We start from the raw sequence: 25,091 nt of genomic DNA on the forward strand, positions 1-25,091 counted from the left end.
TCTGTTTCTCCGGGAAAGAGGCAGAGCTGGGACGTCCAGATGCCACAGGTGGCTGCTGAGTGACACCCCCGCACCCCCCTCCTGTCCCTCTGTGCCCGGCTGTCACCAGGAGGCAGGAAGGCCCTTCAGCAAAAGGCCTCTGAAGCAGCCTTCCTGGGCTCGTGGCCGCGGGACAGCCTGGGCTGCATGCAAAGCCTGGACGCCCCCTGCAAGCCGGGGGTCGTGCGCAGGCCCGCCTGGGTGGGGGGTGGAGCGTTGGGAGATAACGGCCGTAGTCCTTGGAGATCTGCCCCCGAGAAGCGTCCCACGAGAAAGTCCCACGTGGAGGGGACCGGCGGAAGCCCGGCCTGGGCCTTGGGGGTCCCCAGTGCTGCTGGGGTGTGTGCGGCTGGACGCCACGCTGAGCAGGGTGGGGCTGCTCCCCGGCTCTGCACCCCGTCTGGAGGCCCCGTGCCCAGCCCCCCCCCCACTCCCCAGGGGCAGCCAGGCCACGGGTGGGGGTCTCACCCAGGCAAAGCGCGGCCCAGAGGCAGCATGGAGAGCAGGTCGTGCCGTGCCTGCTGTGCAGCCGTCCGCTCCGAGCCAGGCTCCTCCCTTGTCCTGGGCGCAGTGAGGGTTCTATTCCAGAAGCCGCTCTGGGTCTGCGACACGGGAGCTGGCAGGGGCCGCAGCGATCACCCGGGTCCCTGGGCACTCCTTGGAAAGCTGGAAGAATGGCCCAGATGGTGTGGTCCAAGCCCTCTGGTGTTACAGTGTCGCAGTGGGACTGGTGGTCACGGCGTGGGACACTTGGTGCCCGGTGAGCGCACACTAAGTGTTTACAGTATTCTCTAAATTTATTTGAGAGACAGACACAGAGAGAAAGACAGACACACAGAGCTCCCATTGGCTCATTCACTTTCCAGGTGCCGGCCAGGGTCAGGGCTGGGCTGGGCTGAAGCCAGGACCCAGGTCTCCTGTGTGGGTGGCAGGACCCAAGCACTTGAGCAGGAAGCGGGTGTCAGGGGCCGGAGCCGCGACTTGAACTGGAGTACCAGGGTATCTCAACTTGGCTGCGTCTCACCACTAAGCCAAATGGCTGCTTGCTCCCCACTAGTATTGCTTTTAAACCTCTCTTCCAGGAAGCAGGCCAGCGTGGTGAGGAGACGCCGGCCTCTGCAGCTGGGGCCGCTTGGGTTTGGATGTGTCCGCTGCCGTTTGCCGGCCGTGTGGCCTGGCTGCGTCCCTGGATCACCCGCTCTAAGGACAGTGAAGGAAGCAGTCCGCACGCTCGGGCATTTCCCGCCCTCGCTCCTGTTGCCGTGTGGTTATAACTGCTCTGCGCATGCCTGGGGGTGAGGGCCAGGCGATGGAGGAGGTCGCCATTCCAAAGCTGAGTCCCCAGCCAGCCTGGACTCCTCCCCGGGAAACTCCAGGAACCCAGGGAGCGGGGGACTCACCAACCCAAAGGGCTGGGGCTGGAAATGCGACGGTTCCCATGGTGACTCAGTCGCTCTGAGCCGCTAACCCAGGGCGGGGCCAGACGGCTGGGTTCAAGCAGTGGCTGTTGGCCTGGGCTCTGTGCTGGCCTCAGGGCGGGGAGAGACAGCAGGGACGGGCAGAGGGTCCCCGTTCCCAGGGAGGGGTCTGTGGGCAGGAGCCTGCTTCCAACAGATGCTCTCAGAGCTGCGTGCGAAAATGCGCATTTGCAGCAGGCTCAGAAGCTCCTGGCCCCCCAGAAGTTAACTTTCCTTATTACCGAAGTGACGCGCTCATCGCCGAGGCTTTAGGAAGCGTAAAGAAAGTTGGGGGGGGGGGGGGGCGGCCCCACGGCCATTCTGGGAGTGAACCAGTGGATAAAAGACTTCTCTCTCTCTCTCTCTCTCTCTCTCTCTCTCTCTCTCTCTCTGTCTCGCCCTCTCTCTGTAACTATGCCTCTTAAATAAATAAATAAAATGAAGTCTTTTAAAAAATTAGGAAAGCCGGCGCCGCGGCTCACTAGGCTAATCCTCCGCCTTGCGGCGCCGGCACACCGGGTTCTAGTCCCGGTCGGGGCGCCGGATTCTATCCCGGTTGACCCTCTTCCAGGCCAGCTCTCTGCTGTGGCCCGGGAAGGCAGTGGAGGATGGCCCAAGTGCTTGGGCCCTGCACCCCATGGGAGACCAGGAGGAGGCACCTGGCTCCTGCCATCAGATCAGTGCGGTGCGCCGGCAGCAGCGTGCCTACTGCGGCGGCCATTGGAGGGTGAACCAACGGCGAAAGGAAGACCTTTCTCTCTGTCTCTCTCACTGTCCACTGTGCCTGTCAAAAATAAAAAATAAATAAATAAATAAAATGAAGTCTTTTTAAAAATTAGGAAAATAGGGACCGGCGCCGTGGCGCAGTAGGTTAATCCTCCGCCTGTGGCGCCGGCATCCTATATGGGCACCGGTTCTAGTCCCGGCTGCTGCACTTCCAATCCAGCTCTCTGCTGTGGCCTGGGATAGCAGTAGAAGATAGCCCAAGTCCTTGGGCCCCTGCACCCATGTGGGAGACCCAGAAGAAGCTCCTGGCTCCTGGCTTCGGATCGGCGCAATGTGCCGGCCGTAGCAGCCATTTGGAGAGTGAACCAACGGAAGAAAGACCTTTCTCTGTGTCTCTCTCACCATCTGTAACTCTACCTCTCAAATAAATAAATAAAATCTTTTTAAAAATTAGGAAAATAAAGGTTCCCCATAACCTGCCCCTAAGGAGCCTTGGCACACAGTGGGCATTCAACAGATTACAAAAAAAGAGTTGGGGTATTGAAAGGGGTTGGAGATAATCGCCCTGTTTGTTCAATCTTGAAGGCCTTGAAGAAGCAATAAGACAAGAACAAGAAATGGCTAAAAGGAACGTCGGAGGCTACCTCTGCAGCTTCCAGGTGACGGCGACGTGGAGCCGCTGACCGCCGTTCCGCAGCCCGGCTCTGTGAGGTCAGCTCGGCCAGCGCCGTCTTTAACAGGAGCCGGGCGATTCCTGTTCCCTCTGCATCCACAGCGATTCCCTCGACAACCAGGAGTGGAAGGCGGCTCCCTGAGGGCGGTGGGCAGGCGTGCGGTCAACACGGATGGCAGGCAGCAGAGAGGGAGGGGCTCTGGGTCCTTCAGCTGGGCCCAGGGAGACCAGAGGCCCTTGGAGGGAGCTTGAGCGCGAGAGGCAGCGTCAGGTGACAGACCGGCCCCTGCGCCCTTGGGAGGGGGGAGAAGGCAGCTCCTGGGGGGTGTAGCTGGGAAGCAAGGGAAAGGACCCCGGCCAGAGCCACCGGAGAGACGCAGCCCAGCAGCACCTCGGCTCCGGCCGGGACTTTTGGGGAACTGTGGGATCTCAGGGGGCTGTCGTTTGAAAACACAGCCCCGGGACGAGTCGTGATGGCAACAGGTGGGAAACGCCCACACGGGGTCAAAGGTTCCGCAGAAATGCAAGACTCTGACAGCATCGCCCTGTGGCCTCCAGAAAGGTCATGGTAATCCCTCCCCCTCCTTTTTTTTTTTAATTTAATTTTATTTGAAAGTTAGAGAGAGGGAGAGACAGAGAGAGGTCTTCTATCTGCTGGCTCACTTCTCAGATGGACGAAACGGCCAGAGCTGGGCCAGGCCAAAGCCAGGAGCTTCCTCCTGGTCTCCTACGCAGGTACAGGGGCCCCAGGACTTGGGCCATCTTCCACTGCTTTCCCAGGCCACAGCTGAGAGCTGGATTGGAAATGGAGCAGCCAGGACTTGAACCTGCGCCCATATGGGATGCCAGCACTGCAGGTGGTGACTTAACTCACTGTGCCACAGCATGGCCCCAAGTCATTCATTTCTACTCCTAGAATTTTCTCTGTATCCTTGTGAGCACGCACTATGATAATAATTCATCTTAAACTTCCGAAGGGATCGCCTTTTTGTACGTGAACACAGTTTCAGGTACTGCAGAAGGTGAGTGGCTTCGACACGGAACGGTCCCTCGCACTGCTGGTCTGTAAGGTGTGTCTATCCTCGTGTCCCCGCTCTCTGCTGGAAGGGGTCTCCAGCTCCTGCCGCGCTGTCTTCAGCCAGCACAACCTTCTCGAAACACGGAGCACACCCATTTCACAGGTGGGGAGACTGAGGCCGAGGATGCCAAGCCAGGAGCACTTTCTGAAGGAGACAGTGCAGCAGGGGAGTGGTAAATGCCGCAGGCCGACGTGACCAAGCGTGACCAGGAGTGACCAGGCGTGACTGTGACAGACTCCAGTACTCTGCAGATACTGCGTTGGCCGCCATCCCAGCAGGACTCCCTGGTCGCCCCAGGCCCTGTCCACACCGTGGGAAGCAGAGCTGAGGGTCCCTGGCTTGCCCATGCCTCAGTTTCCTTGTGGAGGCTCTGCTGGCTGGGCTGCCGGGACCGAGGGAGCTCGGGCCATGTGACCGTCGGCAGAGCCGTGGGCTCCTGGTCTGCAAGTTCAAGCCGCAGCGGGCTGGAAATATTCGAAAGCAATCAGGGCATCTGCATGGAAGAGGTGCAGACTTTGTCTTGTCACAGTTCCCCGACCCCGCGGTGTGACAGCAGCCTACAGAGCTGCACACTGTGTCAGGTTCACAAGTGTCACAGGGGTCGTGGCGAGGGTCCAGGAGGCGGCGCACAGCTCGCAGCCAGGGTCGTGGGCATCCACAGCGGGTCCTGGCTCCAGCCTGGGCAGCGGTACCAAGGGGCCACCGTGTGCCTTTGGAAAACGTCTCCTGGGGCCGGTGCTGTGGCATAGTGGGTAAAGCCGCTGCCTGCAGTGCCAGCATTCCATGTGGGCACCAGTTCTAGTCCCGGCTGCTTCACTTCTGATCCAGCTCTCTGCTATGGCCTGGGAAAGCAGTAGAAGATGGCCCAAGTGCTTGGGCCCCTGCACCCGCGTGGGAGACACAGAAGAAGCACCTGGCTCCTGGTTTCGGATTGGCTCAGCTCCTGCCGTTGCAGCCATCTGTGGAGTGAACCAGCAGATGGAAGACCTCTCTCTCTCTCTCTCTCTCTCTCTCTGTAGCTCTGCCTCTCAAATAAATAAATAAAAATCTTTTAAAAATTATCCTTAAAAAATCAAAGAACCTAGGACAACCCCTAGCATTTCTGTTTGCCTTGGTCACCGGGAGCCCAGAGCTGATGCGGAGCCATAAGCAGGCCAGTCCCCTCCGTCCACGTCCATCAGCTGCGCTTCTCTGCTCTCCTCCCTCTGCCCGGCTTCCCGGCTTGGATCCGGTCACTTCTCTGGGTCCGGCTTCCTCGTCTGGAACCTACAGGCTGACGATGACCCATGCCTGCCCCACCGCCCCCGGCCGGGCCTGTTGCAGGCGTCAAATGAAATGATGTGTGCGAACCCAAAGCCGGGCCCGGGAGCAGCAGGAAGAAAGAACTCAGCACACATCGCCCGCTGACCGGGAGGAGGCTCTGCCGAGGCCGGGCTGCAGAGCCAGGGTGGGGAAGCCGGCTGCAGGCTGGCCGTGCCTGGCCGCGCTGTGTGGCCCTGGGCCTCGCGCCCCCCTGAGCTCTCGGCTTTTCTCATCTGAGACTTTGTCCATCCTGCTGCCCCCAGAGCCTTACGCAGGAGGCTCGGAGGACACCCTGCAAACCGCCAACCTGGCCTTGCCCCAGAGCCGCTGGCAAACAGCCGCCACCCTGCCTGCCCTCCCTCTCCCAGGACTCAGGGGAAGGGGGCTTTGGGCGGGGGGCACAGGCTGAGGCCTTGACAATGGCCCTGCCCTGATCCTGCCATGCATGGGGGCAGCCGGCTCTGCGCTCCGAGCAAGTGAGGGGTCTGCACCGCGCTGGGCACAGAGGGGCCGGGCCGCCGGGCCGAGGGGGTGATGGGGACCAGGCTTAATTGGGGATCTAATAGCTATTATTTATAACTCGCCCTTGGACTCTTGCCAGGAGGGTGTGTCCACAGCCCGCGCGCTCGGGCAGGCGCTAAGTAGCTAAACCGAGGGGCTAATCGGCGGGAAGCCCCCCGGGGCGCCCACTTCCTTACTTCGCTGATGGCTGATATTTCGGGGTGAAATATGACCAGGTTTACGATCAAAGAGCTCAGAGCTCCCAGGGAAAGAAACGGAAAAACGAGGGGGGGCAGGGCGGGGGCTCTTCCCGTTTTTCTTCCCTTGCCTGGGGGTCTTGGGGGGTTGGCTGGACCCGAGGATTTACGCCCCTTTCTGCGGGAACCGCCCCGCGGCCCCTGGGAAGCAGAATGGCTAATGGCTTTTTTTGAAGTCGAGGTCAAGGTTTTTTAAATAAAACAAGCCGTATACATGTGATCTCCTTTTTAGTGGACGCAAGCGGGGGCTTCCCCCCCACCCCTTTTTTTTTTTTTTTGGAAGCAGGAGGCGGGGCGGGGAAGGGCACCGTGTTGCTCCCACCAGACACCACCTCCCTAATGAGATACATTTATTTAGAAACCCGTCCATCAACACCCGGGCAGGGCCTGCACGCGGGCCCTGGGCGTCTCCCTCTTCATTGTTTCCGCGGGGACGGTTGCAGTCTGGCTGCCTGTCCTGGCCACCAGTCTTCCCCCTGTGCCCGGAGACCCCAGGACAGCCTTGGGAGCCCGCACCCCACGCGCCCACCGCTCGCTGCCCGTCCCAACACCTGCATCTCAGCACTGCTCCCTTGCCTGGGGTCCTCCACCCTCCTACCCCACCCCACCTGCCCCCCGCCCCCAGATCCCTGGAGGCCACCCGCCTTGTCCCTGGAGGAGGCCCGGCTCAGTGGCTGTGTGGGTGACTCCGCCTACACAGGCCTGAGTTCGAGTCTTGCTTGGCCATGGTGAGTATGGACTGGCTGCTGAGCTGCCCCAAAACTTCCTTTCCGAGGCCCGCTGCGCACGCCTCGCATCGGCCCGGGATTCCCCCCGACTCAGCCGTGGCCGCCCTCACCAGCCCCCCCAGGACCTGGGCCGGAGCTCCAGGGCAGCACGGCTCACGGGCAGGCCGCTCCTACACGCAGGGGCTCTTGCCCAGGGTGGGGACCAGGCCAGGACCCTGCAGAGAGAGGGGTGACGAGATGGCCCAGACCTACAGAGATGCCACGGAGCCAGCATCGCCAGAGAGGGAGGCGTCCCGGAGGGCTTCCCCGAGGAAGCGGCCTCAAGCCCACCCTTGCAGGATGAGCAGTGCTGAGCAAGTGTTAGGGCCAGGCGGGGAGCCGAGCGCGTGCCAAGGTGTCTGCAGAGCCCCCAGCCCTCCTGTTCCCAGGGGAGCAGCTTTGTAGACAATCATTGATTTGAGAGGCAGAGAGGCAAAGACACACACACACAGACAGAGAATACTTCCATCTGCTGGTTCACTCCCCAGATGCCTGCAACCGCTCGGGAGCCCAAGCTGGGAGCCAGGAGCTCCGTCCAGGCCTCCCACGTCGGTGGCAGGGACCTGCTCACTTGGGCCATCGCTGCTGGCCCCCGCCCCGGGCTCTGCGTGAGCCTGGATGCACAGATGTGGCTCGTGGCGTCTTCAGCGCCAGGCCACCGCCTGCTCCCCGGCTTGCTTTGTTTCCTGCAAGCTCCACGGTGCCTCACTTTCCGCTGTGTGCAGGGAGCCCGGGTTACCCACTTGTAAGCTGCTCCGTGTGCACCAAGGCCACGGACACCATGCCACAGATGTGCACCGACCTCCTTGGCAGTCCGCTCGGGGCTGAGCCTGGGCCACAGTGGGGACCGCGTGGAGCCGGGCCCCGCCATCGGGGAGCACAGCACAGAGAGGCAGAGCGAAGCCCCCACCCCAGAGCGGTGGAGGAGAAGGAAAGGAAGGGGCTGGTGCAGGGCTGGACTTGGGCCACTCCGGCGGGGTGTGGGTCCCGGAAGGGGCCCCCCAGGTCACCCTGGGATGAGGGGGTCTCTGCCGCAGCCCACAGCCCAAAGAACAGGTGGCAGCGGCTGGAGCAGGGCGTCGGGGCTGGTGCTGCCTGCACAGACCTAAGGCCACACATTTCCCGCAGCCCCGGCTGCCACAGGAGCTTGGTGGCCTTGTTTAGGCCTTAGGCTATGTGCCTGGGGGCACTGGTGGCCACAGAGACCGTGAGCAGGGTCGGGCCACGCAGGGAACGGCTGGGAGAGGTGGCTCCGCCTGGAGACAGGCGAGCTCACCCCTGGGCTTTCCCAGCTCCGTAAAAGTGGGTCAGAGCCATGTCTACCCCGCCAGGGGCGTCCAGAGGAGTCACCCCGGGGGAGGCGTGGATCCTAAACACTGGCTGCCCAAGGGACTCCTGCTCGGGGGCGTTGGTTTCTAGAATCTTCCGGCACTCGCTCACCCAGGCCATAACACGCAGGACCTTACCCTCCCGTCCTGGCTGAGGCCTCCACACCCACAGAGCCCAGGCTGGCCGCCCCCCGCGCCCTCTGCTGCCCGGCTCCGCCTGTCCCGGCCTCCGTTCCCGGCGTCTTGGCCGCGGTTTCGGGTCTTTGCCGGCTGGGCTCGCTCCTTCCCGGTCTGCCAGGAATTCAGTCCCAGAGGACCCACAGCTCCGGGCTCCACTCGGTGGGAAGCAGCAGAGAAGGAAAACGCTCCAGGCTCACATATTGGTTCCAGATGTGGCCCTGCAGCAGGCCTCTCCAGCAATTTAATTAAATTCCCCCAGACAGCCCGCCAGGAGGGGGCTTCACGATCAATTTCCCGGCCCCCCCCCCAGCTGCCCGCCCTGGCCCACTCCGTCTCCCTGACGGATGCCGACGGGTGCTTCCTGCCTGCGCTCTGCCAGGCGGGGCCGGGGGTGGGCTGGGGTGGGGGCTTCCTGGGGAGCGAGAGTGCCATGCCCCACCCCCAGGGCCCCTGCCTGCCCTCCTTCTCCAAGGGGCCAAGCCCTCCTGAACCTGCCCCAGGTTCAGAACCTGACCGGGCCAGGCTGCTGTGGCTGGGGGCACCTGGGGGTCCCCTCCCGAGTTCTGTCCTGGAAGCTGGCCAGCTGGGGTCCCTGGGCTGGGGGCGCCTCTCTGGGCCCTGCAGGAATGCCGGCCCACTGGGCAGCCAGAGATGGGGCAGGCGCGGGCCTCCCGGGCCCCATCCCCGACCCGCTAGGCTCAGGGAGCCGCAGCATCCCGTCCTGCTGGATGAGCAGCGCCGAGAGCGGGGGAGGTTTCCGGGGGGTTTCCCGCCGTGTGAGGTGGACCGTCCCCTGGGCTCCGAGCGGGACGGACTCCAGGTGAGGTGGGAGCCCACCCTTCTCGTCCAGATGGACAGATGACGAGGTGGAGCCTGGCCAGGCCCAAGCCAGGCCCCCGACGCTCTCCCATGTCGGGGTGCGGAGGGACCGAGGGGCTCCACGCCCTTCTCGCCCTGGTCTCCTGGATCCTGGGGGCTCTGCGGACTCGGCTCACCTGGGAGAGGCTGGGTTAGGCACGGCCTTCCGTGTGGGCACACGGGGGGCAGAGGGACAGGGCTCCCACAGCGTGCCCTCTGAGGCGCTGAGCTGCTCCCCAGGGGCGGCTCCGGGGCCTGGGCCGGCCCGTGAGCGGCTCATGCAGCCGCTGCATAAGCAGGTGCCGGGAGCCACGCCCCTGTGTTACCACGGGGGGGGGGGGGGCGCTCTGGGTGCGCGTGAATGGGGGTCCTGATCCTCCAGTACAAGTACAGGGTCAGGGTGTGGGGCAAAGGAGAAGAGGGCTGGGCCAGGAGCAGGCCAGGGAGCTGCAGGGGTGAGGCCCGAGGATGAGTGTCCTGTGCAGGGGTGAGGCCTCAGGATGTGTGTCCTGTGCAGGGGTGAGGCCTGAGGACGTGTGTCCTGTGCAGGGGTGAGGCCTCAGGATGTGTGTCCTGTGCAGGGGTGAGGCCTGAGGACGTGTGTCCTGTGCAGGGGTGAGGCCTCAGGATGTGTGTCCTGTGCAGGGGTGAGGCCTGAGGACGTGTGTCCTGTGCAGGGGTGAGGCCTCAGGACGTGTGTCCTGTGCAGGGGTGAGGTCCGAGGACGAGTGTCCTGTGCAGGGGTGAGGCCGGGGGGAGCCCTGGCGGGGAGCGGGCAGTGGGCTGCTTGCAGGGGAGCAGGTTGCTTGACAGAGCTGGGAGGAAGACGGAGGCTGTGGACGGAATGCCTCCCGCTGTTCACGGCCTGACTCAACCCCACCGGGGCTCTGCCGCCGGCTCGGGTGGGCTCAGGTGAGACGCGCCCGGCTCAGGTGGGCTCAGGTGAGACGCGCCCGGCTCGGGTGGGCTCGGGTGAGATGTGCCCGGCTCAGATGGGCTCGGGTGAGACGCGCCCGGCTTGGGTGGGCTCAGGTGAGACGCGCCGGCTCGGGTGAGATGTGCCCGGCTCGGGTGGGCTCTGGTGAGACGTGCCCAGCTCAGATGGGCTCAGGTGAGACGCGCCCGGCTCGGGTGGGCTCTGGTGAGACGCGCCCGGCTCGGGTGGGCTCAGGTGGGCTTGGGTGAGATGTGCCCGGCTCAGGTGGGCTCAGGTGGGCTCAGGTGAGACGCGCCCGGCTCGGGTGGGCTCGGGTGAGACGCGCCCGGCTCGGGTGGGCTTGGGTGGGCTCGGGTGAGATGTGCCCGGCTCGGGTGGGCTCGGGTGGGCTCGGGTGAGATGTGCCCGGCTCGGGTGGGCTCGGGTGAGACGCGCTGGCTCGGGTGGGCTCAGGTGAGACGCACTCGTGGGAGGGAGGGCAGAAAGGGCCCAGAGGCACAAAGATCAAAGCTCCCAGCCCCAGTGCCCAGGGACAGCTCTGTGTGGGGCCTCCCAAGAGGTTCCCTGGCCACGCACGCTCACACACGCACACATACGTGTGCTCACACGGTACCCACTCTGCTGTGCTGCTATGGGGCGGGGTCTCCAACACGCACCTGCTGCCAGTGGTTAAGGCACAGGCCAGACTTCCCCTCGTGTGGCTTTTCCGCGTGCCTTGGCCCGTCTTCCTGCTGGTGTTTTCTGCTTGCTTGTTGATTCCCGATGGTTCTTTATATATCGAGGTACTGTCCCGGGTGCATTGGGTAGTCACGGTGAGCCCCAAACTCCCCCGGGAGCGGCAGGCAGGCACTGACCCAGCCAGGAGCCTGTCCCCAAGGCCCCTCCCCACCTCTACGGGGCAAGTCTGGAGTTGGGTGGCAGGAAGGGGCCTGGCCGCCAGGCAGGGAGAGCGAAAGAGAGCAGTGTGAGAGCTGAGGCCAGGGCCCCGGCGATGGAGCCGTAATGGGAGGCAGATGGAGGAAGCAGGACAGCCGGCGGAGGTCAGGGGCCACGGAGCCCGCTACAGACCGGAGCCGGGCGGCCGGCGGTGGCCATGGGCTGCGACAGGCGGGGGCCGGCTCCTCCCTCCTGCCCAGAGCCCCAGGAGCTGCGAGGACCCTGGGGCCCCGGGTGCCGAGCGGAGAGACAGGGTGCCCGGCTGGGCTGTGCACCCCCGACCCAGCCTCAGTTTCCCTGCCTGTCAAGGGTGGGGCCCGGGGTCGGCCGGCCCTGCGAGCGTCCCCTCTCCCGCTGCACCCGAGGCCGCCAGAGCCGCCCGGCCCCCAGCTACAGGTGAGGAGACCAGGGCGCCGGCCCGGCCCCGCACAGCGCGGTTAATCCCACCTGGGACGCGGCCTCCTGGGAGGGAGATGAGGCCATGCAGGCTAGGGCGGGCAGGGGGCGGCCGGTGCGGGCAGAGGAGGGCGGAGCCGGGGGCTCCAGGAGCTGGCAGGGGCTGCCAAGGGCCCTGCCCCTGGGAGCACGCGTGGCTACCCGCGCACGGCTTTGTCCTGGGGAGCTCAGCACCCCCCAATTCCCCATCCTAGGGGCCCTGTGCCCTCACGTGCTCCGGGGTCCCCGGCAGACACTCGGGGCTCAGACTGGGGGGCCCCCGGCTCTGCCCTGTGTGCCGGAGCCTGGCCCTGCCCCAGGTGCCCGTGGGGGGGCGGCACCAGCCAGGGTCTTGTTGCGGGGAGGAGGCTGGACCCTCCCTCAAAGCGGGGGCAGGGCACACGTTTCCGACCCCCAACACAATGCCGGGGGCGAAGGTTTTTCCCTCCCGACGTCTGCACCGCCCGCACTAGCAGAGCGCCGGCCCCGGGGCCTCAGGAGGCTGCCCTATCCCCATTTCCCAGATGAGGAAAGTCAAGTCCGCAGCGTCCCCCGCGGCAGGAAGGAGCAGGCGGCCGCGGACGGAGGGTGAGGACTCGGCCGGACGCCCCTGACCGGTCCACTCGGAGGCCGGGCAGGGCTGGGGGTGCGCGGGGGCGGGCCCGCCTCGGGCTCGGGTCCGCGCCGGGACTCACTGGGCGGGGCCCTCCGCGGGGTGGTGCGCGCGCGCGCTTCGGTCCTCCGCCCGGCAGGGGGCGCTCCCGCCGCGCGAGCACGGGGCCCTGCGCGGCGCGGGCCGGAAGTGGGAGGCTCACTTCCGGCGCGGGGCCGCTGCTGGGGCGGCGGACGGGGCCGGAGCGAGGGCTGCAGCCGCCGGGCCCGCCGCGGGACCTGTAGCCGCCGCAGCGCGCCCGGGCTCCGTGTCGGCCTCGGCGGGGAGGCGCGGCCGCCGCCATGCCGTTCCTGCACGGCTTCCGCAGGATCATCTTCGAGTACCAGCCGCTGGTGGAGGCGATCCTCGGCGCCCTGGGCATCCAGGACCCCGAGCGGCAGGAGCCCCCGGGCGGGTAACTCGGCCCTGCGGGCTGCGTCGCGCGTGGTCGCTCGCCGCTTGGCGAGGCCGGGGCGGCCGTGTGCCGCGCTGTGCGCGCGCAGAGGCCGCCCTTTGCGGGGCGCTCCCGGTCCGCGCTGGCCGCGGCTGGGGAGGGCCGGACAGTGCGGCCCGGGCCCGGGCCCCGCCCTGCGGTCTCCCCCGGGAGCAGCCCGTGGTCGCCGAGTTTGCGACTTGTCGTGCGCGCAGGGCGGGCCCCAGCCTGCCGGTGCCGATGCCAGGGGGAGAGGCTGCGTAGGGGTCGCGGTGCGGGTGCGGGGGGTCGCCCGCGGGGCTCCGCCACGGTGGTCCTCGGGTGGACGCTGCAGCCCTGGCTGCGGGGCTCCGCAGCGCGGTGCGGGATGCCCGTGGAGGGAGAGGGCAGGGCGGGCCCAGCCGCCGTGCGCGCGCTGTTCCAGATGGGCGCTCAGGGCAGGGCGGGTGCGGGAGGATAAGCGGGAGCCCGCGGGGGAGGGGAGCAGCCCTGGAGAGGGGGCGTCGTCAGAGCCGAGCTTCGCGGGCAGTGCCGGGGCCTGCAGGCTCCGCGTGTGCTCGTGCGCCTGCCCCAGGGCGAGCCGGCGCCCAGGCCCGAGTCCCGCACTTGAGATGGACGTGGGCCTCGCGGGGAGCCGCCCTGGGCAGGTCGCTGTGGCCGGGGTGGGGCCCAGGCGCTGCCCGCTGTGTCCGCCCTCCATCCCTGGTCACTGCTCTCACGGGGGGCGCTGCCCAGCCCTGGCTCGCACCTCCCAGGCTGTGAGCCGAGGGCGTCGTTCCTGGTCCCCTCAGGTGCTTGGTGGCAACGCAGAGGGGACAGGTGCACGGGGACCCTGTGCTCGGGGCTGACGGCAGCTCTGGCCCCTAGGGTTCCCTGCAGTGCTGGGAGCCGCCCCTGCCTGGGCGCCGCCGCGGCTGCTGCCTCACAGGCCTCCCCCTCTCCGCCTGCCCCAGGCCCGGCTATGTGGCCAGCGAGGAGGGCCGGCTGCGCGTCCTCACCGAGCTGCTGGAGCGGAAGACCCACTCCCCGTTCTACCAGGAGGGCGTGAGCAACGCGCTGCTCAAGATGGCCGAGCTGGGGCTGACGCGGGCGGCCGACGTCCTCCTGCGGCACGGGGCCAACCTCAACTTCGAAGGTCAGCCGGGGCCCCCTGGGGGCGGCGGGCGGCCATTCCCTGGGGAGCTCGCTGGTGGCCCTGACCGCGGGCAGAGCGGGCCGGCTGCTGACTCGGCAGAGCGGCCGGCCCTCAGCGCCCACGCGCGTGCAGACGCGGCAGCTGGCCTTGTGCCCGGAGCCGGCAGCTCCTCCGAGCCGCGGTGCAGGGGCGGCGGGGGCAGGGCGGGCAGGCAGAGGGGTTCTGATGCCCCAGGTTTCAGCCCAGCCCGTCTCCCTCCCCCTCTGAGCCCCTGGCCCCGAGGCTTGGGGGCCAGGTAGTGCTGCCCCCAGAGGTCTCTAGGGGAGAGGCCCCACCTGGCCCTATTTTAGCAGGAGCTAAAGCCCAAGGGGGTCAGATGCTGTGTCCTGACCTCCGTGGGGACGGGCAGGGCAGCCCTGGCCCTTGGCTCCTGCCTGGAGCAGACAGGAGAGCCGGGCCTGGGTGCTGAGCTGCCCCGGGCTGTGCCTGCAGACCCGGTGACCTACTACACGGCCCTGCACATCGCCGTGCTGCGGAACCAGCCCGACATGGTGGAGCTGCTGGTGCGCCACGGGGCCAACATCAATCGCAGGGACCGGGTACGCGCCGGGACCAGCCTGCTTCCCGGGGTGAGGGGCTGGGGGCCCCGGCAGGCCTCCAGGCCAACCTGCCCCATGCTGTCGGTCCAGATCCATGAGAGCAGCCCCCTGGACCTGGCCAGCGAGGAGCCCGAGCGCCTGCCCTGCCTGCAGCGGCTCCTGGACCTTGGCGCAGACGTCAACGCAGCCGACAAGCACGGTGGGTGCCTCCCGCGTGATGGCGGGCGGCCTGGGCCCAGGACCACCAGTGGCAGGGTGCCCCGGCCCCGACCCCGACTGGTCACTGCACGGTGGGTGCGCAGGTGGACTTTGCCAACCTCTGGTAGTCGAGGGGCTTTAGACAGGCCACGTGGTCGCTGTGCCCGTGCCAGCCCCACAGGTGCCACCAGGGCGAGCCGTGGCTTCCTGTCGGGCAGACCCAGCCCAGGCCTCAGGGAGCACCTTGGGGCCAGAGGACCCCTTCCTCTCCCACTGTGGGGGCAGGAAAGCCGGGAGCCACCCCTCAGTCCCTAGTGCTCTCGGGGACCTGCACCTGTGGGGTGGCCCTGACCTGGCTCCCTGGCCGCCCGCTCCCCTCTACCCCGCACCCCTTCCAGGGAAGACGGCTCTGCTCCATGCGCTGGCCAGCAGTGACGGCGTGCAGATCCACAACACGGAGAACATCCGGCTCTTACTGGAAGGAGGTGAGGCCCCCCCCGCCCCCCCCCCCCCCCCCCGCTCCTCGTCCCCGCCTCCGGGCCACGCCCCCACCCTCTGTTGTCCGTCCAGGGGCGGACGTGACGGCCACCACCAAGGACGGGGACACGGTGTTCACTTGCATCATCTTCCTGCTGGAGGAGACCGTGTGCGGGGACGTCGAGGAGTCGCCCATGATCCGCCGCTTCTGCTTCCAAGTCACGCAGCTGCTGCTGGCCCACGGCGCCGACCCCAGCCGCTGCCCCGCCCACGAGTCCCTCACCTACGTCTGCCTCAAGAGCTTCAAGCTGCACTTCCCCCTGCTGCGCTTCCTGCTGGAGTCGGGGGCCGCCTACAACTGCTCCCTGCACGGCGCCTCCTGCTGGTCCGGCTTCCACATCGTCTTCGAGCGGCTCTGCTCGCACCCAGACTGCCCCGAGGACAAGAGCCACGCGGACCTCCTGCGCAAGGCCGAGACCGTCCTGGACCTCATGGTGACCAACTCCCGCAAGCTCCAGCTGCCCGAGAACTTCGACATCCACCCGGAGGGCAGCCTGGCGGGCAAGGTGCAGGCCCTGCACGGCTCCCTGCGGCAGCTGGAGCGCTGCCCCCCGCCCCTCAGGCACCTGTGCCGCGTGTGCATCCGGCTGCACCTGCAGCCGTGGCCCGTGGACGCCAAGGTGCAGGCCCTGCCCCTGCCGGACCGGCTGAAGTGGTACCTCCTCAGCGAGCACGGCGGCGCCGTCGAAGAGGACGTCTCGGCGTCCCCGGCTGCGGAGCGGGGCCCCGGCGGCTTCGGGCCACTTGGGACAGCCATGGGGCGGGCACTCTGACCTGGTCCTTGCCCGCGGGGAGAGGCCGTGCCTTCCCTCTCCCCCGGCAGCAGCCACAGTAGAGAAAGGGTGGAGTGTCCACACCAGGGCACGGCGGGGGCAGGGGCGCCCCCAGCACCACGGGGACACAGTGACCTGCCCTGCGGGAAGGGCTCCGCCCTGCTCTCGCAGACCCCATCTCTCAAGGCAGCGCGCTCCGTGAGCTGGGGAAAGGCGCCCTGGCCACTGTAGTCTCCGGCTGGTGCTGGGAGCTGGGCCAACCTTCGTGGCCTCATCTCTGGGCCAAGGTACCCGGCTGTGCTCCCGCAGCAGCTCCACTGGTGCCAGACCTGGTTGGGGACCACGCCCTCTGCTAAGAAGTGCCCACAGGGAGAGGCTCCCCAAGGGGGCCTAATGGAGCAGGTGGGTCCATGAGTGGACGGCCCCGTCCCGAGCCAGGCTCCTGGAGGCCGCTTCTGAATCACGTGGGCCACTGAATTGTGTGAATCCTTCGGGAGTGCTTTATTTATATCATAAGATTAAACCAAGTCTCGGCCTCGAGGGTTCCTGGGTAGCATTTCTGGCTCTCCCCATGCAAGTTCAAGGTGAAAAATCCCACAGCAGCCAGTGTGGAGCGAGGGGGTGCTGTGCGTCCCTAGAACACCGGTCTACACCAGGGCCTCCCAGTGCCGCCACGGCAGAGCCCCATCACGGCCAGGAGGGAGGCCACACGCAGGCTGCTGGGACACGTTTGCCCCCATGGCACCATCTGACGGGGCCACCCAGCCTGGCGCCCCGCCCTTGGGGTGACCTTGGCAACCAAGTGCCGGTCTTTCCCCTCTGCCCAAGGCTTTGGGAGGATCACCGACTCCACGTGGGAGCACTGGCCCACAGGCCGCGCTGCCCGACCCCCAGCGCCTGTTGAAGAAGAGCCGGCACCGTGCGGACGCACACGCGTGTATTTAGCAGCCACGAAGCCCCCGCCCCGGCGCCCTCATCTCAGGGCCAGGCTGTAGACGTGGTAGATCTCGTCGGGCAGGTTCTCCTGCCGCTCCTCGGCCAGGAGGCTGAGGCCCGCGCTGCGGATCAGCGCACGCACCACGGCCAGCGCGCGGCACACGCTGCTGTCCACGTCGTCCAGGATCACGCCCTCCTGGGCCATGTTGTCCTTGATGACGATGATGCCGTTGGGACGCAGGCCCCGCTTACAGCGCCGCAAGAACTCGGCCAGGTGCTCGTCCGTCAGGTGTCCTGTGGGGCGGGAGGGCACGGTGAGCCCGGCGCCCCGGCGCCCCCCCCGGGCCACTCGGCCCTCAGAACCACCCGGGGTTGTCCCATCCGGGCCCCCTTCGTGCAGGAGGAACCCGGCACAGAAGCCAGCTGGCCGGAAGCAGATCCTGGCCGCGGTCCCGCCAGCCGTGTCCACCAGCCCCAGGCAGCACTCCGGGTCTGAGTGTCGGATCCTCCCTCCCACACCATGTCCACGAGGCTTCCTGTGACCAGGGGCCACGGCCCCAGGGTGGCTGGCTGCTGCCACAGGTGCCTGCCGTGGGGTCGGCAGCCGGGGCACGGCCCAGCGTGCTGGGTGAGCTGCGGGGGGCGGCACAGCCAAGCGCTGGGACCGCTCAGTCACAGTCTAGCCTTTTCATCTCAGTTTCAAAAACCCTTAGAAAACTCACGTTTCCATCTCAATAGTTAAGCTACTGGGCACATTTCCCAACAACTGGCCTGGCACTGTGGCCCAGGTAAAGCCACTGCTCGCCACGCCAGCGTTCCCCATCCTGAGCACTGGTTCGAGTCCTGGCTGCTCCACTTCTGATCCAGCTCCCTGCTGATGCACCTGGCAAAGCAGCAGAGGAGGCCGGAGTGCTTGGGCCCTGCACCCGCGTGGGAGACCCGATGGAGCCCCAGGCTCTGCCCTGGCCCAGCCCCGGCTGCTGTGGCCATTTGGGCAGGGAGCCAGCAGACAGATCCTTCCCTGTCCCTCTGCCTTTCCAATCTTAAATCGTTTTCAACAAGAACTACCCCCAGTGGGCAGGGCCTCCCCTGGCGCCGGGGAGCCCCAGAGACCAGGGTGTCTCTGCCGGGCCCCTGGCCGCAGGAGCAGGACCCAGCTCCCAAGGCCAGCGGGGAGCCTGAGCGGTGGGCGGGGCCTCACCTATCACCCACTGGATCCAGATGACGTCGTAGGAGCCGGGCGCGGGGCTGAAGTCCTGCAGGCCGCAGCAGAAGTAGTTGCGCACCCTCTTGCCCTCCTCGCCCAGGTAGGTCTTGGCTTCAGCCAGGAAGCCCTCCGTCACGTCCACCATGTCCACCACTCGGAAGAGCGGCAGGAGCAGCCGCTTGGTGATCCTCCCGATGCCGGCGCCGCAGTCCAGCGCGTAGGACGTCCCCGTCTTGTTCGGGCCGTCCTACAGAGCAGGCAGCCTCATAGCAAGGGGCCTCCCTCGTGGGCTCGGCGGGGGCAGGCCACAGCTCGCCCTGCGGGGAGGTCGGGGGCTCCCTCCCACATCAGTGGGGCAACTCGGGTACACTGGTCTCCTCTCTCCTGGGACCCCAGCGAGGGGACAGACGGGCCGGGAAGGGAGAGGGGAAAGGGAGGGAAGGTGGGCAAGCAGCAGCCTCCGGTGCTCGCGGAGGGGCGGGCTCCTTCCCGAAGACCCCACACAGCCTGGCACAGAGGGAGGAGGGGCGGGCAGCACACGCCACAGCAGAGGACAGCTACCGTCCTGGCAAGCTGCGCGGCCTGACGGGCCTGCTCCACCCGGGAACCTGACAGCCAGCACCACAGGCGGCTCTCGAGGCAAAGGCCACGGTCCAGAAGCCAGACCACGGCCCGTGATGCCACCCCCGGCCTGTCGTGGTGGGAGGCACCCAGAGATGCCGGCGGCCCCGCGCGGAGCCAGCACACCTGCCTACCCTGAGAAACCTCTGCAGGAACTTCCGGGAGCTGGTGATGTCGATGCTGGAGATGTGGCCGTACCCCCCGAGCATGCCGTCCACCGTGGGCGGGATCTGCTTCCAGTACGTCTCGGCCTTGGAGTAGAACTGCTTCTCGTCTTCGATCACCTCGCTCGTCATGCTGGCCCCGTCTCAGCGCCCCTCCTGAGTGAGGGGAGGGGGGGTGAGCCGCCCTGCCCTGCGCCGGCAGCACCGGCTCCCTCCCACGTATCAGAGCGAGGCCCAGTGTCCGGCCTCTGCTGCCGTCCTCGGCGTCACCCCAGAGAGCAGACCCCGAGATCAAGGGAGAGGTGGGCTGCGGCAGGACGCTGTGGACACTCCTGCTGAGCCGGGGAGCCCTCGGCCCTCCCACCCCTGTCAGGAGTGGGAGAGGCCACGCAGAAAAGCAGCCGCACCTGGGACCCACAAGCGAGGTGCGGGAAGAGCGCCCCCTAGCGGTGGCTGGCCAGGCAGAGGGGCTGCAGCTCCCAGAGGGCAGGGCGGGCGGAGAGCACAGCCCAGCGCCAGCTGGAGTCCGGCTGCCTGGCTCCTGACCCAGCTGCCTACTACTGCACCTGGGAGACGGTGCGTGGCCCCTGGACCCACGTGGGAGACCAGGGTGGAGCTGCTGGCTCAGACCTGGTTGCTAGGGTCATTTGGGGAGTGAACTAGCAGATAGAAGCTTTCTCTAACTCTGGCTTTCAAAAAAGAAAGAAAAAAAAAAATAGACCCCCCCCCAGAGGGCCACTGTGGGTCTGGTTTAGCATTTAGATTTACCTTTAACGAACAATGAACCTGGGGCTGGCACTGTGGCGTTGCAGGTAAAGTCGCCACCTGTGGCACTAGCATCCCATATAGGCACTGGTTCGAGTCCCGGCTGCTCCTCTTCTGATCCAGCTCTCTGCTGTGGCCTGGGAAAGCAGTGGAAGATGGCCCAAGTGCTTGGGCCCCTGCACCCGCGTGGGAGACCCAGAAGAAGCTCCTGGCTCCAGCCCAGCCTTGGCCACTGCAGCCATTTGGGGAGTGATCCAGCGGATGGAAGACCTCTCTCTGTCTCTCCCTCTCTCTCTCTATAACTCTGCCTCTCCAAAAAATAATCTTTAAACAAAGAAAACAAGAGCAGTGGACTTGAGACAGATCTGTGCTTCTGCAGCCTGCAGGGGCAGACGCTGACGCGTGAGGGAGACCAGCCACGTGGCCAGGCAGGGGGCCCCTCCAGCCCCTCCCACTGGCCAGTCGGAAAACGGCGTCTTTCCCGGGACACTGGCAAGGTCAGGGCACCATTCCGGGTGCAGTGGTGGGCTCACGGGCCCCCAGAGAGCTTGCAGTCCGACTAAGGAGGAAAATCGTAACCGACTGGAACCCACGGCAGGAAGACGAGGGTTCCCGGGGTCCGAGAGCTGTGGAAGCCCCAAGGACGGAGGGGCCCTTTCTTACCGGGGGATGGGGCTGCGCCCGGAAAAACGAGGCTCGCGGGGCTGGGGGTGGGAGTGGGGGCACGGACAGTGGCAGAGGAGTGTGGCTGAGCCTACGGAGAACAAGACGGGCAAGAGGCTGGGCCCCCCCGCCCGGGTGCACAGCCGGCGGCACACGGAGACCGAGCACCTCAGCGCCTCCCCAGGCACCCGGCACCTGCGGCGGCAGAGGCAAGGGCGCCAGTGGCCACGACACCTGTCACAGGGCAGGCAGCCATGTGAGTGCTGCTGACACCGATGGCCCGCCGTGCAGCCAGCGTGACCCGAGGCAGGGGGCGCACCCACCCAGGTCCAGGGGCCTTGTACGCAGAGTGCAGCACCTGGAGTGAGTGCGAGGGGGCGTGTGTGTGAGTGTGCGTACACGCCTGTCTACCAGTCGCCGAGCGGCGCGTTCAACACAGGAGACGATGAGCTGAGCTCCGTGTGGCTCTGGCCACTCCCCGTTTCTACGAAAATCCCAAGCACCCAGGACGCGGACGCTGACGGCCCCTCCCGACTGCGAGTTTTTGCTTTACCAAAAGCCTTACACGACGGGATGCCTAAACGTCAAGGCCCCTGAATCCACTCGCACAGACGCTAGGAGTGCACCAGGGCGGCCGGTGTGGCGCTGACGTCTGCTCACACGCCTGCCCCAGGGTTCCAGGGGCGCAGGGTCTCTAACCCGCGCCCCAAGCCTGTGGGCTGGCAACGACCCCAGGTGGGGCCCCGGGACGCTGAGCCACCCGCAGAGCTGGGCTCCAGGTTTATTCCGGAATGCAGTTCAGCGTCCCCGTCCGCCTGCCTCCTGCCTGCCTCCTGCCGTGCGCGGACCCCGCGCCGAGGCCGGCGTCACGGGAACCTCTGTTCTCTCCACGGGACCCGGTTCATTCTGCCCCAGCTGCTACCACGCTCCTCCCGGCAGCCACGCACGGCTCCAGGGCTCCGCACACCTGGGCCAGCTCAGGGAGGACCAGCGACCACCAGCCCCTCGGAGGACAATGTCACCCACACGCTGGGGCCGTCTGCCTGCTGCCCCCCCAACCCCGCTCCGAGGCCTTCGGGGCAGCCCCAGCTGCTACCGCGCTCCTCCCTGGAGCCACGCGTGTCTCACTGGCAGGGCGCTGCTCCCTGGGCCTGCGTGGGCAGCACCTGCACGTGTGTCAGACGTGCAAGGGGGGTAGGAGGGAAGGCAAAATTTAAAAGGAGCCAGGGCCCCACAGGGTGGGAGACCCCGGGCATCACTCTCCCTCGGCGGCATGACTCCGGAAAGGCTGAAGTGAGCACAGGGCCGGCGCTGTGGCCTAGTCCGCCTGCAGTGCCTTCTTTAAAATCACCAGTGTTGGGGCAGAGCTGTGGCGCAGTGGGTGGAGCTGCCGCCTGCCGTGCCAGCATCCCGTATGGGCGCCGGTTCTGGTCCCGGCTGCTCCACTTCCGATCCAGCTCTCTGCTGTGGCCTGGGAAAGCAGTGGAAGATGGCCCAGGTCCTTGGGCCCCTGCACCCACGTGGGAGACCCAGAAGAAGCTCCTGGCTCCTGGCTTCAGCCTGGCCCAGCCCTGACTGTTGCATCCATCTGGGGGAGTGAACCAGCGGATGGAAGACCTCTCTCTCTCTGACTTTCAAATAAATAAATCTTTAAAAAGTGAGCACGAAGAAGCTGAAAGGGCTCCACACAGCGCCGAGGCCAAACTCGCCGCAGCTGAGACCCCTGTCCAGCGAGATTCCCCGCGCGTGACAGAAGCGCATCAAACGCCCAGCAAACCGCGAGCGCCGGGCACAGCTAAGACGGCCAGGCCGGGGCGGCCTGCGGCCCCTCGCAGGGCGGGAGCGCCAGGGCAGCCCCCGACGGGAGCCACGGGCGCCCAGGTCCCTCCGGGGCCCGGGCCGCCCCCCGGGTCACCACTCCACGCTCCCCTCCCGCGGCCACCCCGCCACGCCCCGGCGCTGCGGCCCGAGAGGAGGGATCGCGCGGCCGCTGGGCAGCGCGGCCTGGGCTCCCGGACACGGCCGCCGCCCCGAAAGCACGCTGACCTTGGCCCCAAGGGCCCCTCGCCGCGGCCGGGCCGGGGCCAAACACGACAGCGGCCGCGCTGCCCACGCCCACGCCGGGGAGCGGCCCCCGGAGCCCCACTGCCCGGAGGGGGCTCCGCCCGGGCCCTGGCCGGGTCAGCCCCGGCCTCCCGGGGACGCGCACGTGGGGCCCGCGCCGGGGTCACGTGACGAGCCGGGCCTCGCCGCTCCGCTCCGCACCGCGCTACTCACCCCGGGCGGGGGCTCCCGCGGCCCAGGAGACGAGGGCGGCGGCGGCGAAGACCCCCTCCCCGGCCGCACGGACCCGCGGCAGCTCCGCCACTCCACGAGCAGCCGCAACGGCGGGCGGCGCGCGCTGCCTTTGTCCGCCGACGTCACTTCCGGGCGCGGGGGCGGGGCCGCAGCTGGCTCCGCCCCGCGGCCGGCTCGCCCCGCCCCGCGGGCTCCGGGTCCGCTGCCGGCCGTGGGAGGTTCGCGCGGTGTGGCCGTCTCGCCGCACCCGTCTGGACTTGTGAAGACGAGCATTCTGTGGGCTCCCCTTTGAGGAGAAAGGGAGAGAAGCCATTGTCTTCAGTCCAGCCCATCCCCCCCGGCACCTTAAAGTGATATGCCGATGAGAGAGAGAGAGAGAGAGAGAGAGAGAGAGAGAGGGGAGGGGAGGAAGGGATTCCCTTGGCGGAGCTAAGGGGTTTCCAGCCCAAATAAGCATTCCCAGGGCGTGAAGTTGGCGGTACGAGGTTGGCCTTGGGGCACCCACGTTCCCCATCGGAACTCCTGGGTCTGAGCCCTTGTCCACTCCGGGGTCCCCCTCCGCGCTGATGTGCAGCCCTGGGGGGCAGCAGCTGGTGGCCCAAGTGGCTGGGCCCCTGCTGCCCCCGTGGGAGACCCGGATGGGTGGCGTTCAGGGCTCCTGGCTTCAGCCTGGCCCGGCCCTGGCTGCGGGGGAGGCGTTTGGGAATGAGCCGGCGACAGGAGGCCTGTGGGTCCGGGTCTGTCTCTGCCTTTGCGGCAGGTACCTGACATCTTTGTTTGAAGTCGCCCATCTCTGACGTTCTGGACCGGTCCTGAGGCAGCGGGCCTGCAGGGTCCTGCTCTGCCCTGAGCCGTGCTGATGCCCTCAGGGCGCAGCCTTGACATCACGCTCGGCAAAGCCTCAGCCCAGAACTCGGGAAAGGAAAGCTGTGGTCACGCCGCGTCCACCTTGGGTGGACACACACCCTGGGGTCACGGCCGCACAGCCTCCTCTGGCGAAGCACACAGGAGGTGCCTGTAGTGGGAGCCACGGCGCGCGGGGGAGCTGACCATTTGACCATCGCTGACGCACACCCGCGGGGACCTCCCCTCTGGCTGTCCTGGGGCACACGCGGGTCCCAGGATCTCAGCCTCCCTCCCGAGCGTCCTCTTCCCCGTCTCTAAGAAGAGGCGGGCGTAGACCCTGGGCAACTTCTGGGGCTGGCGCCTACATCCTCCTGGGGAGGGTTCTGCTCCCAGCCCTCCTGCGCCCAAAGGCCCAGCTGTGCCTGGTTACCTGGCGGGGGACAGGTCCCCCCCCCAGACATGCTCAGTGCAGGACGCCTCCAGTCCAGGCAGACCTCGGCTGCGGAGCCTCGCACATAGTAGATAATAAATGCAGAACGCGAGGGCTGTGGGGCTCCCTAGACAGCACCTGTGACAGCAGCATCCCACTGAGCGCCGGTTCTGGTCCCGGCTGCTCCACTTCTCATCCGTCCTGCTAACGCAAAGGGGAAAGCAGCGGGGGGGGGCCAAGTGCTTGGGCCCCCAGCACCCATATGGCTCCTGGTTTTGGCCTGGCCCAGCCTTGGCCGTCGTAGCCATTTTGGAAGTGAGCCAGCAGATGAAATCTCTCTCTCGCTCTCTCACTCTAGCTCTGCCTATCAAATAAAATAAATAAATCTTTAAAAAAAAGGAGAAGACCATCTGATTTGTCTGATTTTCCTCACCCATTTAGAAACCTCGCCCTGTAAACGCAAAGTTCCCGAGGAACGCACTGGCGGCCGGCTGGGAGGCAGTTCTAGAACACGGAGCCCATCTCCTGCGAGGGCCTCCTCCCAAAACCTGAACTACAAAGTCATTTTTTTCATTTTCAGATTATTAACTTTTTTTAAAATGTTTATTATTTGAGAGGCAGAGTTAGAGAGAGGGGGAGAGACAGAGAGTGAGAGAAGTCTTCCATTCTCTGGTTCACTCCCCAAAAGGCTGCAACACTGGAGCCGCGCCGATCCAAAGCCAGGAGCCAGGAGCTTCTTCCGGGTCTCCCACGTGAGTGCAGGGCCCAAGGACCTGGGCCATCCCCCACTGCTTTCCCAGGCCACAGCAGAGAGCTGGATCGGAAGTGGAGCAGCCGGGACTAGAACCAGCACCCACGTGGGATGTTAGCGCGCAGGTGGTGGTTTTACCCGCTACGTCACAGTGCTGGCCCCCAGGTTATGAACTTGGACAAGGCCAGTGACATACTTGTCCACCCCACCCTTACCTCTCTACCCGCCGAGTTCCCCACGGAGCCCTGGGGTGGGAGAAACCTGTACATCGTGACACAGCCGAGAAGCCGAGCAGGGACTTGCGGTTGGTTCTTGGCCTCCAGGCCCACTGGGCGCAAGTTCTACTTGCATAGCTACCCAGACAGGACCCACCGGAGCTCCCAGATCTGGCCCTGCCCCTGGCTAGATCTCAGGGGTCCCCTGTGACCAAGCCCCGCCCTCCACCCCAGGCTTGGGGGCTGTGTTCCTTGGATGGCTGTGGGTGGGGCGCGGATCATAATGACCCTGCAGAGGTGCAGCGGGCACTGGGGAGGGGCTGGCAGAGAGACCTGGCAGGGGAGATGGGCTCTCCCAGGGCTGGCCCACCTGGTAGGGGGCTCTAAACTCAC

General features: G+C 66.4%; 2 protein-coding genes across 3 annotated transcripts; one reads left to right on the forward strand and one right to left on the reverse strand.

The window, feature by feature from the left end:
- The first annotated feature begins 12,367 nt into the window (after positions 1-12,367).
- Positions 12,368-16,434, forward strand: ASB6 (ankyrin repeat and SOCS box containing 6). Its single transcript, XM_062207392.1, has 6 exons — positions 12,368-12,542; positions 13,514-13,695; positions 14,188-14,294; positions 14,385-14,493; positions 14,891-14,977; positions 15,063-16,434. The coding sequence occupies exons 1-6, from the start codon at positions 12,430-12,432 to the stop codon at positions 15,800-15,802; spliced, it is 1,338 nt and encodes a 445-aa protein (XP_062063376.1). The 5' UTR covers positions 12,368-12,429; the 3' UTR covers positions 15,803-16,434.
- Positions 16,435-16,722: 288 nt separating this feature from the next.
- Positions 16,723-22,552, reverse strand: NTMT1 (N-terminal Xaa-Pro-Lys N-methyltransferase 1). 2 transcript variants are annotated; one of them, XM_062207394.1, is made up of 5 exons: positions 22,436-22,552; positions 19,499-19,632; positions 18,701-18,886; positions 17,940-18,192; positions 16,723-17,032 (listed from the first exon to the last, which is right to left on the reverse strand). In XM_062207394.1, exons 3-5 carry the CDS (start codon positions 18,860-18,862, stop codon positions 16,776-16,778), a joined length of 672 nt encoding a protein of 223 aa, XP_062063378.1. In that variant the 5' UTR covers positions 18,863-18,886; positions 19,499-19,632; positions 22,436-22,552; the 3' UTR covers positions 16,723-16,775. The 2 variants fall into 2 exon arrangements, with proteins under 2 accessions (XP_062063378.1, XP_062063379.1); XM_062207395.1 differs by lacking the exon at positions 22,436-22,552 and adding an exon at positions 20,159-20,329.
- Positions 22,553-25,091: the final 2,539 nt, after the last annotated feature.

Source organism: Lepus europaeus, chromosome 12 (genome assembly GCF_033115175.1).
Source record: "Lepus europaeus isolate LE1 chromosome 12, mLepTim1.pri, whole genome shotgun sequence".
NCBI classification, from domain to species: domain Eukaryota; kingdom Metazoa; phylum Chordata; class Mammalia; order Lagomorpha; family Leporidae; genus Lepus; species Lepus europaeus.